This window comes from Equus quagga, chromosome 3, assembly GCF_021613505.1.
Source record: "Equus quagga isolate Etosha38 chromosome 3, UCLA_HA_Equagga_1.0, whole genome shotgun sequence".
Classification (NCBI taxonomy): domain Eukaryota; kingdom Metazoa; phylum Chordata; class Mammalia; order Perissodactyla; family Equidae; genus Equus; species Equus quagga.
The window spans coordinates 66,358,286-66,372,546 of record NC_060269.1 but is presented as its reverse complement, the minus strand read 5'-3'; the positions used below and the strand labels follow the sequence as shown (position 1 = coordinate 66,372,546).

Genomic DNA, 14,261 nt, shown 5'->3' with positions numbered 1-14,261 from the left:
TGCTGTCAATAGAATGGGGCTGTGTTTGGTCCTTTGATCACCCTGTAGGAGCCTCAGCCTGATGTGATCGTTCAAGGGAAGCTTGCTGGCTGGTGCCCGTGCTGTTGCCTCCCTAAATATAGTTGGTCATCACATGAAAATCCAAGAGCACCTTCCAAAAGCCGCTGCATACATACAGCTCTTGTACACTGAGCGTTGGCAACAGATGGGGCCCTTCTCTGCATGTGATCCAGGCCCATCGCCTTATAGACAAGGAAACTGAGGCCCAGCGGGAGACTCTCGGAGCGCTCACCGTCAAGGAGAACTGGAACTGGAGGCCAGGTCTCCTGCCCCTTTCCCGGTCCTTCACTTCCGTTATAGCAGCCTCTCCCACCTCCTAAAGAGCATCAGCATTGCCTCTGATTTTAGTTGTTAACATTTGGCATCAGTTTTGTTTGTTCTTGGGTTTTTTTTTTCCTCTTTGCCCCTAGTCATTTCCAAGATAGGCACCCAATGGAAAAATAAAGGAAAGATGGAAAGAATCCCCTAGTTAGGTGTGTTCAGTGTTTATATTTCCAAATTATTCCCATAAGACCCACCACTCTCTGAGGCTGTGCTACAGAGACTTCCTCTTTTTTCCTTACCTCTGTTTCTGACTTTCCCAGAATTGCGATGGAAACCTATATCCGGCAGAGACAGCTAATCATGTCGCCCCTGATAACATCCAATGTGATTGGGGAGAATGAGCCGCTCACATCAGTCTTGAATAAAGTGATAGCAGCGAAGGAAGTGAATCACAAAGGACAAGGTACACAGCCCTGTGCGCTAAGCTGGGAGGGGCCTTTGGCGGGGTGGCGGTGCAGTCACAGCTGAGTCCTTGGACTCCTGCCCTTTCCTTATCTTCCTCTGATACAAAACAGACCCTGCTGGGCCTACCCACCTCAGCTTCCTACTGAAGACGTTTAATACTGAAAATCGCCCAGAATGAGCCCGGCACTGAGCTGGATCACAGCTGTATTTTGTAAATCCTGTGGAACAAATTTTTAATTCCATGAGCCTTTCCTCAGTTTTGTCTCTACAATCTCAGTGCTGACTCTAGGTAAATGCACAAAGAAAAAGAGATTTGGGGATAATTGTGTTCCATCCAATAGGATATGTTTATCCTATTACATTTCCTAAAATTGAGAGGAAGGAGACCAAAGTAATACAAATGAATATGTATTAATATAAAATAATGGGCCATCTAGCAAAACATTTTTAGTTGTTTTTGGTACCTCCATATCATTCTGTTGACATAGTTTTAAGTAAGAAAAATTTTACTTAGTGAAACTGAATTTTAAATTCAATTAATAGGGAAAAATAGTTAAAACTTTAAAGTTCAAATACCATGATGGTGAAGATTTTTGGATAGCACTAAAGATTGAGTTACTTTTTTTTTTTTTAAACACTATCCTAATTTTTTTTTTTTTTTTAAAGATTTTATTTTTTCCTTTTTCTCCCCAAAGCCCCCCGGGTACATAGTTGTGTATTCTTCATTGTGGGTTCTTCTAGTTGTGGCATGTGGGACGCTGCCTCAGCATGGTCCGATGAGCAGTGCCATGTCCGCGCCCAGGATACGAACTAACGAAACACTGGGCCACCTGCAGCGGAGCGCGCGAACTTAACCACTCGGCCACGGGGCCAGCCCCAAGATTGAGTTACTTTTTTTCACCAACTTTGTAACTGTCTTCTGAAGTGGAGGCGATCAGGAAACACGTTATTTTCAGTGTATTTCGAGTTTCCCGTGTACTCAGTTACCCTGAGTAGGAAAGACACGTGAGGAGTCATTGAAGAATCTGGAAACAAATAACTAAAGATATTTCGGTTGTTGTGGAACTCCTAGCCTAAGGATATAATTTATTAGAGTGGAAAATCCTTACACTGGATTGTTCTGTGTCTATAATTTCTTTTTTTTTAAACAAAAGTCAAAAAATATTTCCTCTCTTGCTGCTCAACAAAACAAGTGCTTTTCAAATGTTTTTATGCTCATCACAAATATTCCTTGTGGTTGCATAATATTCCATGGCTTGGATTTAAGAAAATTAAATCTCCCTGGGTAAACACTTAAGTGTTTTCTACTTTGTCACAACTATAAATTTAAATAACTCTGCTGTGACTACCATTATACATGAGCTTTTTCCACGTTTAAGACTACTTCCTCAAGAAAATTCCCAGAAGTTGGATTTCTGAATCAAAGGACGGGAACAAGCTTAAACCCGGAGGGACACATATTGCCAGATTGCTTTCCATAGATTTCTACCTGAGGGCACTAATCACCGTCTTACCAGCTTTGCAAACTGATATTTAAAAAGCTTTACCTATTTGAAAGGTGGAAAGTGGACTTCCATAGTTCTCTTGCATTTAAAAAACTACTCAAGGGTGAATTATCTAGACTTCATATGTATTTATGAGTTTTCTAAAGTGTTCCTTTTCAGTTTTTATGAGCTCTATATATAATGAATATGTCGTCTTATTTAGGACACATTTTTTAATTTTTGGTTTTTCCAAATATTTGTAAACTTCTTATATGTCCTTGTAAATTCTCTTTTCGTGTCCTATTTATTTGTGAGATCTTAATGTTTTTCCTTTAATAAGTATAAATTCATAACTTATAAGTATGTCACCATTTTGCAGTATGTCTTACTTTTTATGAAGTCAAAACTTTCAGTTTATGTGTAGATAATTCTTTTGTGATTTCTTCATTTATTCTCTACTTAGAAAAATGATTCAATCGCAAAGATTTAATAACTATACACTTGTTTTTTCTTTTAATTTCCTTTTTTCTATTTACTTATTATATTAGAAATTTATTTTAATGAAAATGTGAGGTGAGAAATTAGACTGATCTCTTCTAAGTAGCAAGAAAATTATCCTGGCACATTTATAAAATTATAGTTTCTTTTTTCATGATTTGTAACGACTCTTTTGCTATATCTAAAATTGCTGTATATTATAGTACTTAATCTCATTGTTTCCATTGACTTATATATCTTTTCTGCCACTAATATCACACATTACTATAGCTTTACAGCATTTTGATGTCTGATAGGGGCTATCTTTACCCTTTTTTCCCCCCAAGTAAACATCTGTTCATATCTTTGTCAAATTCTCCAAGAAGTCCTGCTGTGATTTTGATGGGAGTGTCATTAAAATTTTAAGTTAACTGGGGGAGAATTTACATCTTTATAATGAGGTATATCAATACATGTATATTTTTTTCTCAACATTTGTTTATGTGTTTATTATGTAGATCATACAGAGAACTAAAAGTTTATCTTTTCTTTCTTTAAAGGACTTTGGGTGTCCTTGAAGCTATTGCCAGGTGATCTCACGCAAGTTCAGAAGACTTTTTCACACTTGGTGGATAGATCGACAGCAATCGCCCGAAAAATGGGCTTTCCTGAAATAATACTTCCAGGTAAACACCCTGCTTGATTTCCCCATTCTGCTTGCTCCAGGACCTCCTTCCGTGCAGCACAGTCGAGGCAACAGGGATCTGTAAGATTCAGTTATCTGCATTCTCTGGTGCCTGGACAGTGGGACATACAGACAGGGTTGCACTACCCAGTGTGCAAGCCCAGGGTCCTGCTTTCACTGTGACTCAGAATTTTCTGTTCCCTCTCTCTTCCTTCGTGTTCCATATAAGCCCCTCTGACGTCCTTCCCCAGACCACCCATTAAGTAGAGCTAATGAGAGCACAGGTTCTCTGCGCGTTTTCTCGTGGCATCACCAGTGTCGTGGGCTACTGGCAGGAAACCCCAGTGAGATGTCTGCTCAGCTCGGTCTCTGCTGAGTTCCCTGCTCCATTTGTTTAAGCTCCAGCTGTCTTCTTGGCTCTCCCTGTACTTGTGACAAGAAAGTAAACATTCTGCAGGTTCTTACTTTAGTTTCATCTTTTTTGCCACCGTGTGTTGGTGATCTGCATTCTCTTGAACTCACTGATTTAACCCATTTAATTTCTTAATCTTTACAGTAGTAAAAGGAAATCATTTCCTCAAGGAACTTTATATAATATAATATATATTATATAAATAACTAATAAAATATGAATATATATTATATAGATAGGTAGATTTTACACATACATATAAAATCTTTGGCCTATTGGAAAAATTCTAGAAAACCAAACTGTTATTTATTGCTTAAAAATTTAGGTTCTTTTAAAGTAATACGAGATCTTATTCTTCCTTTGGGAGATTGAGGAGCAATAATAATTTATTGCTGGACACATTGTCTGCACATAGTGGGTATTAAAAGAATATTTGTAGGATGAATGAATAAAAGAGCTATGAAATGGAAATTACCTCTTTCTTCTTATTTCTTCCCTTCCAGAGCCGTTCACCCTAATACATATTCATCAACATTCTGGGAAAATGTTTTTCTTCTTGTTTAAAAAAATAAGTCTCGGTGTTATATGTCAATTAAAAAAATATATTGGTAATATTCCCATAACTGAAGGCACTCTTATTGCTACAGCAAGACAGAATACTGAAAAATAATACAGAGAAATTTATTTTATCTTTGAAATCTGGCTGGAAAGACCCTTTGTAATCCATAGGATTGGTTCGTACATGGCCAGGGCCGTGATGGACTTTAAAAATCATCTATGAGGCTGGCCCCATGGTCGAGTGGATGGGTTCACACGCTTCCCTTTGGTGGCCCAGGGTTTCACTGGTTCGGATTCTGGGTGCGGACCTAGCACTGCTCATCAAGCCATGCTGAGGCGGCGTCCCACATGCCATGACTAGAAGGACCCACAACTAAAATATACAATCATGTACCAGGGGGCTTTGGGGAGAAGAAGGAAAAATAAAATGTTAAAAAAAATCATCTAGGATGATGATTCCCAAATGCTAGTCTTAGATCCGCTAATCAGGATCACCTGGGAAACATTACAATACAGAATCCCAGATTCTTCCAGAGACTCTGAGTTTGTAAGAGCAGGGCTTCCCAGGTGATTCTGGTGGTCGACCAGGTTTGAGAGATAGAGGCCTAGACCAAGTCCCTTACCGTGCAGCTCCCTCCCATGGCCATTTGAGCAGGCCCAGATACGTCTTAAACTCTGCCCTCCACCCCAGGTTCCTCCCTGGCTAAGGCGCTCTTGCTTTCTGCCTCATCTGCACAGCCAGATTCTTGAAAGTGGTTATGTACTCTCTATCTCTGTTTTTGCACCTGCCAGTCACCCTCTATCCTGTCCAGAATGGCTGTCATTAGAGTCACCAAAGACTGCAGTGTCCCTAAGTCCAACGGCTATTTTTTTAGCCTAATGATCCTCTCTGGTCCCTCGGCAGCATGTGACACTGATGATCACTCCCTGCTTGAAATAGTCCCGCCTCATTGTCCGTGACCCCACACTCTTCTCTTTTTCTCCATTCCCCTGCGGCCTCTCCTAGGAGTCCTTTGCCACCTTATCTCCTCCCTCACCTTTAAATGCTGGAGTGCCTCACTATGTGGTCCTTATGCCCTTAGCTAGCTAGAGCTGCCGTCACAGAATACAACAGACTGGCTGGCTTAACAACAGAAGTTAATTTTCTCACAGTCTGGAGGCTGGAAGTCCAAGATCAAGGGGCTGCAGGGTTGGTTTCCTGAGGCCTCTCTCCTTGGCTTCTCGCTGTGTCCTCACGTGTCACCCCCTCGGTCTGCGTGTTGCCTGTGTCCCGATCTCTCCTTACAAGCACACCAGTTCTATTGGATTGGGGCTCACCCTATGACCTCATTTTACCTTAATCATGTCTGTAAAGGGCCCGTCTCCAAATACAGCCACATTCTGCGGAGCTGGGGGTGAGGGCTTCAACATAGGAATTCAGCGGGGACACAGTTCAGTCCAGAGCAGGTCCCCTTTCCTCCTCAGCAATAGCCATTCTTTTGGCTTCTCTTTGTTAGTTGCCTCCAAATCCATATCCCCCACCCCAAGATGCCTCCTTTGAACTCATTCCCATGGGTCCAACTACTTCCTGCCTCGGCAGTTTAGTGGGTGCTGTTTCCACCCCTGCCTGGATCTCTCTCCCCTCTTTACTTGGTTAATTTTTACTCAGAACCCCGTTTGGAACTCCTAACTGTGCATCTAGACAGGCTCTTCTGTTGTGTTTTATCTAAGAGGTGGCATCCCTTCCGTCCAGGTGCACAGACAAGAAGCCTCAAAGTCACCTTGACACCTCCCTTTCCTTTACACCTTACACCTGCCAGTCTTACCTTTGGAAGGACTCTCAAATCCATCCCCTTCTCTCCCTCTCCATTGCCGCTACCCGAGTGGTCGCCTCGGTCATCAGTTACCTGGACACCCGCCATGGCTTCCCAGCTGGTTTCCCTGTTGCTGCTCCTTCCTGCCTCGTATCCTCTTCTCCACGCTGTGGCGGGAATGATCTTGATGAGAGCCCACCTGGTCTCCTCCCACTCCTTCCCTGCGGAAAGCGTTTCCGTGACCTCTGCTTACACTCTGGAGGAAGATACAGGTGCTCTTAAACTTGTTTTTTTTAAGATTGGCACCTGAGCTAGCATCTGTTGCCAGTCTTTTTTTTATTTTTTATTTTTCTTCTTTTCCTTCTCCCCACAGCCCCCCGGTACATAGTTGTAGATTCTAGTTGCGAGAGCCTCTGGTTGTGGCGTGTGGGATGCTGCCTCAGCATGGTCTGATGAGTGGTACCGTGTCTGCACCCAGGATCCAAACTGGCAAAACCCTGGGCTGCCGAAGCAGAGTGCGTGAACTTAACCCTCAGCCACAGGCCAGCCCCGGAAGATACAGATTTTTAACGTGGCCTGCAAGCCTCAGGGAGACTTGACTTTTGTCTGTCTCTGTAGCCTGGTCTCACACCAGATCCCCCATCACTGTAAAGACTTCAGTCCTCTGTCTACTACCTTTGGGCCTTTGCACATGCTGCTCTCTCTTCTTACTCTCACCCCTCCAATATCAGCTCAAAGGAAACATTCTCACCCCTCCAGACAAGGTTGGGACTTAGTGTTACGCTTTCACAGAGCCTGGCCTTTTCCTTCATTTTTGATGATGTGTTTCATCATGTGATTGTCTGATAATGCTTCTCTCCCCAACCAGACTGTAAGCTGTGTGAGAGTGAGGTTGGTGCATGCCTCACTGCTGTCTCCCAAATACCTAGAGCAGTGCTTGGTACAGAGTAGGTACTCAATCAGCTTGTTATTTTATTTATTTATTTATTTATTTTTACTTTTTATTTTTTTGAGGAAGATCAGCCCTGAGCTAACATCTGCCCCCAATCCTCCTCTTTTTGCTGAGGAAGACTGGCCCTGAGCCAACGTCCATGCCCATCTTCCTCTACTTTATATGTTGGATGCCTACCACAGCATGGCTTGCCAAGCAGTGCCATGTCTGCACCAGGGATCCGAACTGGCGAACCCCGGACCACCAAAGTGGAACGTGCACACTTAACCACTGCACCTCCGGGCCTGCCCCTCATTCAGCTTTTTAAATGAGTAAATGAATATTATCTCATCTGATTGTACCATAATTTATTCAACCAACTGTCTGTGGTTGGAAATTGAGGAGGTTTCCAAGTTTTTGCTTTCGTAAACCACACCACAATGAATATTTTTAGAGATAAGTCATTTCTCACTTTATTATTTTTTTTTTTTTGAGGAAGATTAGCCCTGAGCTAACATCTGGTGCCAATCCTCCTCTTTTTGCTGAGGAAGACTGGCCCTGAGCTAACATCTGTGCCCACCTTTCTCTACTTTGTATGTAGAATGCCTACCACAGCATGGTTTGACAAGTGGTGCGCAGGTCCACGCCGGGCATCTGAACCAGCAAACCCCGGCCCGCCAAAGTGGAATGTGCAAACTTAGCCATGCACCACCGGGCCGGCCCCTCTTCGCTCACATTTTTAATACTTGGGGACAAATATTAGCAGTGAAATTGGTGTGTCAATTAAGGCTTTTTGACACAAATTGTTAACTTCTCCACTGATGAAGATTAAGATTTCAAACTGCGATATACGAATAAGCCCCTTTTCCTTCACACCTCATCAACTATGAGCAGTATCTTAATTTTCTAAGTGGATAAGTGATGGAAATAAGTTTTCTACATGTGTATCCTGATTTTCTTAGAGTGCTGTCAGGTTTTATTTTTTACATTTGGAGGCAATTTAATATACTACAGATTTTTGAGTCATTTTTACAATACGGAGTCTTCCCATCCAGGAACTTGGTATGCCTTTCATTCATTACAGGTTTTGTTTATGTATTTCAATGATATTTAAAAATTTTCTTCACTATGGGGGCTACACACTTTCAAGTTAATTAATTTTTAAAATTTTGTGCTGGTTAACCAAAAATATGGTAAGCAGGAATTATTCTGATGGCAGTAAAAACAATTAAGCTGATTTAAATAAACACAAAGTATTTTGCAGACTTTCATGAAGTGTCTACCTCATCAAGTTCTTATATGGATTGAATAAATTATTGCATATGAGACACTTTGAGTAGTGCCCAGCACATAGTGAGCACTGAGTAAACATTAGCCTTCATTATTTTTCAGATGTGTTAAAATATCACACTCTCCAAGGCATTATTGAAAAAAAAATCTGCCACTGAAACCTAGTAAAATATATTTTGTACTTATTATTAGACAGCAATTATTTTAAAGATTTTATTTTTTCCTTTTTCTTCCCAAAGCCCCCTGGTACATAGTTATATATCTTAGTTGCAGGTCCTTCTAGTTGTGGCAAGTTGTGGCCGCCTCAGCATGGCTTGATGAGCGGTGCCATGTCCGCGCCCAGGATTCGAACTGGCGAAACCCTGGGCCACCACAGTGGAGCGCTTGAACTTAACCACTCAGTCACAGGGCCAGCCCCTAGACAGCAATTATTAATAAATAGAATAAAGGATTACTATTGGAAAGAGTTCGTTAGGGGCTGGCCCGGTGATGCAGCGGTTAAGTTCACACGTTCCGCTTCTCAGCGGCCCAGGGTTTGCCAGTTAGGATCCCGGGTGTGGTCATGGCACCACTTGGCAAGCCATCCTGTGGCAGGCATCCCACATATAAAGTAGAGGAAGGTGGGCACAGATGTTAGCTCAAGGCCAGTCTTCCTCAGCAAAAAGAGGGGGATTGGCAGCAGATGTTAGCTCAGGGCTAATCTTCCTCAAAAAATAGGTAAATAAGTAAAAGGTTTAAAAAAAGAGAGTTCATTAAAGAAAACTACACTTCAAAGACACGTTGGTATGTATGGAAAGGTAGAATGAGCTAAGCTAAAGGGAACAATATATTTGAAAACTTCTGCTATATGAATAGTTGATTATAAAGTCAGAGCATTTCATATTTTACTTAGAATTTACATGTTATTACATCCTGAAAATTAAAAATGACTTTTCTCAGCACACTCACAGGATGGGTTGTCACGTTGCAGGAGATGTTCGGAATGATATTTATGTCACCCTCATCCATGGGGAGTTTGACAAAGGGAAAAAGAAGACGCCGAAGAACGTGGAGGTGACCATGTCTGTGTATGACGAGGAGGGCAAGCTCTTGGAGGTACGCGGCATTGCCCAGAAGTGCTGCTGCTGTCACACCCTTCTCTACAATAATGAGGGGCTCTGGGCCTGATGTTAGTTGTTCACATTAGGATGTGTTTGGTTTTTTATTTATTTTTTAATTTTTTTTTAGAGATTGGCACCTAAGCTAACAACTGTTGCCAATCTTTTTTTTTTTTTCCCCTGCTTTATCTCCCTCAATCCCCCCAGCACATAGTTGTATATCTTAGTTGCAGGTCCTTCTACTTGTAGCATGTGGGATGCCTCCTCAGCATGGCCTGACAAGTGGTGCCATGTCCGCGCCCAGGATCTGAACCTGCAAAACCCTGGGCCGCTACAGTGGAGTGCGTGAACTTAACCGTTTGCCCACGGGGCTGGCCCCAGGATGCATTTTGGTTTTTCATGAGGAAAAAATATGAAATCTGTTAAATTTGTGGTTAGCAATTACCAGTTTTACTAATAAACCCAGTTGGACCCTTATTTTCATTATTTCTCCTGTGCTAAGAAATATCTCAAGCCACTAGTGACTTTATGTGTAAGCATCTGATGCAGAGGTTCTTTATCATTTTCAAATTATTAGCCACTTTTAAGCCCATTCAGTTCCTCTGGGGCTCGAGCGAAGTGGCCCTCGTGCCCAGAAAGCATTGAAAGGCACATTTCCTCCACCTGGGTGAGCAGAACCAAAGGAGCTGCCTGCTGGAGAGCTGTTAAACCGGAAGGGCTCTTGGTTGGAGGTCAACTGCTGTGCTCTTGAGTTGTAATAATCGGGAAACAGCAGCTCCAAACTGATGAGCTGTTTTCTCAGGGACACGCAGGAGTCAGTGATGGAGCTAGGACTGGATTCCCGTATGCTGCTTCCAGTCCAGAGTTCCTCCAACTGCAATGAGTGCTGATTGTGGCATTGAAGAGAAGCCTGGGCAGGGGGTGTTCCAGGAGGCTCCCATTGTGTCATACTCACTGATTCCACAGCAGGCGACTGTGGCCACAGATCGGCTGAGACAGGAGGGAGAAATCATTTTCCTCCCACAGCGGTGTGTCTGCACACGCGCCATAGCTCCCAGTCACCCTCACTAGGCCTCTGTTCCCTGAGAGAGCAAAGAAGACGAGAATGTAAGGCTGGGGCTGCAAGAGAGGAAAAAGGTTACAGCAAAGAGGAGAGTTGGGACGGTGCTGGGTCCCTGAGCGACCGCCACGTTTATACACTAGACCTTCAAAGAAAGTGGTGGAAACTCAATCCTACTCTTCTGTTCAGCCCCCCACTGTAACCAGCTTATATGTGCCAGCGTAAGGCACGGGCTGGCCGTGTGGAGGGTCGAGGGCTCACGCAGGGTGTGTGGATACCCTTTTATTTTTCTAGATAAAATTCTCGCCCCCTGATTTTTTCTTTCCCTCCGAAGAAAGCAGTTCATCCAGGTGCTGGCTACGAAGGCGTCTCAGAGTACAAGTCAGTTGTCTATTACCAAGTCAAGCAGCCCTGCTGGTACGAGACAGTCAAGGTAAGGATGCCCCGCCTGTGGCCTCTGTTCTCTGTTAGACCTCGTGTAGGCTCCTTTCCTCTTTTTACCCACAGATTATCCTACTTTGTCCTGAAGTTTTAGGTGGGTTGTCTGTGGTGTGCAATAAGAAATTAATTGATAGTTATAATTCTGTATAAGTGCACTTATCTTTGATAAACTCAGAATTCGTAAATAACATTCTCATTCATGAATGTGTAGAAATTTGAATGGAGAAACTTACGATTGTCATGATGCAATGGGCTGCCAAGATGGTCCAAACCCAAGTGGAAGTGTCCACACTCCTGAGCAGTTGCTTAATGTTTTTTTCTTCTTGGCCTCTCACCAAGTTTTCTGGGCCTCTTTTCAATTTAAATATGTCTTACAAATTCCAAAGTCAGCTCCGTCCTCTCGCTCGAGCCTCGCAGCGCTGCTCCTCAGTCAGCTGTTGCCCTGCCCCTTTCCCCTTAGCTGACTGAGACTCGGAGAAAGGAAGTGACTTCCCAGGATCCTCAGCTGCTCAGTGTCAGAGCCTAAACTGGAGCCCGCTTCTTCTGAATCCCGGGCCCCATCAGCTCTTTCCAATTGTCAAAGTCTTATGAGTCTCCATAGAAAACTCAAAGAAAAAAAGTGGCACTAGTATCTCCATTTAGAAGTAACTATTTTCCATGATTTTGTATGCTTCCTATGTATGGAATTATCTGTTTATACAAATTGATATTGTGTTTTTTAAAACTACTTATGTCGAGGCATTATAAGTTCTTCAGAAATGTAATTTTAGATACTTGCATAATATTCCATTGGTCATGCCATAATTTAACTATTTGCCACAAATTCTCTGCTCTTTTCATCCCCCCATGCGTCTGTATTCCTAGTCGCTGCTCTGTATATAAGCAGCAGAAACCATCCCTGTCCCCAGAATTTTATCTTTTCCCTCTATTATAGACCCTAATTATTATCATATCAGGATCCGCCTTGCAGTCTGAAAGGTCCTATGTAGACCTCAAAGTCTTGATCTTTTCCCTCTGAAGTATTTCTTGTTTCATACTTGAGAAAATGTAGTATCTCCATTCTCAGAATCTATGATAAACAGCAAAGATGATCTTCTCCTGAGATGCTTTCGATTTGAAAATAACTAAATCTCCTTTGATTGAAACCTTATACCATATCTCACTTCTGTAGAAATTAGTGCTAAGACACTAAAAATGAGCCTAATTCTGTAAAATGTGCTATGGGTACAAAGTACTGCATGTATGTATGTGTGTATGTATGCACGCGTGTATATATACAATTCCTTATTGTTATGCAGGTGTCCATTGCTATAGAAGAGGTTACTCGCTGCCACATAAGATTTACCTTCCGCCACAGGTCATCTCAGGAATGTGAGTATTTGGAGGTCTGTGACCTCTTTCCGTAAAACACCTATTCATTCTTGCTTGACAATGTGGAGAACAAGATACTTGGCATCTTTATTTCAGAATTCAGTGCTGCTAAGGAAATCTGAAACATGAGGTTTTCTGGGCTTCCAAGATCTATGTTATTGTTCTGCATCAAAATTTCCCCAAAATGTGTTCTGTGGATACTGAAGTTCTGTACTATGCTAATAGATGCTCTGTGACAAAAAGGGAGAGGAAGTGCTGTCTATCTCTCCCTCTTAGACATTCACAATGTATGTTGCTGTATTGCTGAGAAGTCCTACAGCAAGAAAACTGTTTAATCTGTTGTCTCCCAAAATTAGTATTTTTCTCATGAAAGAACTATTTGAAGTCTTAATTCACAGTTCATGATATCACTGCTCTGAAGTTTGAATAGGGAAGAAAATTGATTATTTTCAGATTGATTACAAAATTTCTGAAAGTGTCTTGTTCTCACTCAGTACTCCATAAAAATGCAATCCTTCATTCCAAACTGAATTTATTGAACACCATCTACACATGAGACTGCAGGCTAGGCCCTGGTATATGCCAGCAAATAGGATACAGTGGCGGCACTGAAGAGGTTCTGTGGTCTAGTTAGTAAAATGAGCAAAATACCAGGCAGTTAACTTCAGAACAGTGTGGTATGTGCTACAGCAGCAAACGCAGTTATAAGGGAGCATGCAGTGCAGTCCCATAAGACTTCCTGCATCCTAGCTGAGACTCCAAGGTGAGTAGACGTTAGCCCAGTGAAGGGTGACAGTGGAGAAAGTGTTTGAAAATCCAAGTGAGCTCAGTGGGGCTGAAGTGGGAGCAGTGGGAGTAATCATAATATTAGATTGAACCCTATGAAATTGCCATTTTGTAGGTCAATATCAAATAGTCAGCTATCAGCAATTTCATATGGTTCTGCATGATATTAAGCCAGAATTCACCAAGCCTTTGGTTTGTACCAAACGCTATGTGAAGCTCTATTTATACACTATCTTATTTACTATCCACAATAATCTGAAAAGGTACATACTACTTTTATCCATATTTATACATAAAGAAACTGAGGCACAGAGAGGTTGGATGCTTGCCAAGGTCACAGGACTGGTAAGTGTTAGAGCCTGGATTGACACCTCTGCGGTCTGATTCCAGGCAAGCTGGAGCCAGATCATGACGGACAAAGTTTATTTTGAACCACGTTATGGAGGAACCATTAAAGAGTGTTTTACGGGTGATGGTGGTGGTTGTTGTTTGGTATATGTTTATAAAAGCTTTATTCATAATACCCGGAAATTGGACATAGCCTAAATGGCCATCCACAAGAGGATGGATAAACAATTGTGGTATAATTATCCAGTGGATTACTGCTCAGCCAATCTGGGGACACACAAGTCATAGCAGAACTTAGAGTTGTGCCTGTGGGGAGACCAGGCCATGAGTTACCCCAGCCATGGACATCTCAGTAGAGGACACAGTGAGCTCAGAGGCCAACACCTGAAGACCTCTGCTTCCTTGGGAGGCTGGACCCTCCTCCCCAAATGCCACAGGGCACCCGTACCCACTTCTCCTGACTCCCGGGCTACTATCGCAGAAGGAAGAGGAGAGTAGAAACCTTAGATGGCATCATAAACCTTGGAGTGTAGTAAATTCTTCACTGAGTCTATCTTAAAACAACAGAAATGAGGTATCTCATGAAAAGGTTTTGGAGCAAGACAATGTACCTGATTGGATTTGATTTCGGGAATCTCACTCTGGCTGCAGGGTGGAAAAAGACTGGAGACAGAAAGACCGGTTAGGGAGATCTTACAGAAATATGGGGAAGAGGTGAGGTGGCTGAACTGAGGTAGGA

At 42.5% G+C, this 14,261-nt stretch overlaps 1 protein-coding gene across 1 annotated transcript in view; it reads left to right on the top strand.

Annotated features, from left to right (window-relative positions):
- DOCK5 (dedicator of cytokinesis 5) overlaps nucleotides 1–14,261 on the top strand; it is a 205,718-nt gene that overhangs the window by 104,817 nt on the left and 86,640 nt on the right. Inside the window, exons 12-16 of the mRNA XM_046656390.1 lie at nucleotides 645–787; nucleotides 3,311–3,436; nucleotides 9,390–9,514; nucleotides 10,911–11,009; nucleotides 12,316–12,388. Of these exons, the coding sequence (XP_046512346.1) occupies nucleotides 645–787; nucleotides 3,311–3,436; nucleotides 9,390–9,514; nucleotides 10,911–11,009; nucleotides 12,316–12,388 (566 nt within the window). The remainder of the gene's footprint in view (nucleotides 1–644; nucleotides 788–3,310; nucleotides 3,437–9,389; nucleotides 9,515–10,910; nucleotides 11,010–12,315; nucleotides 12,389–14,261) is intronic.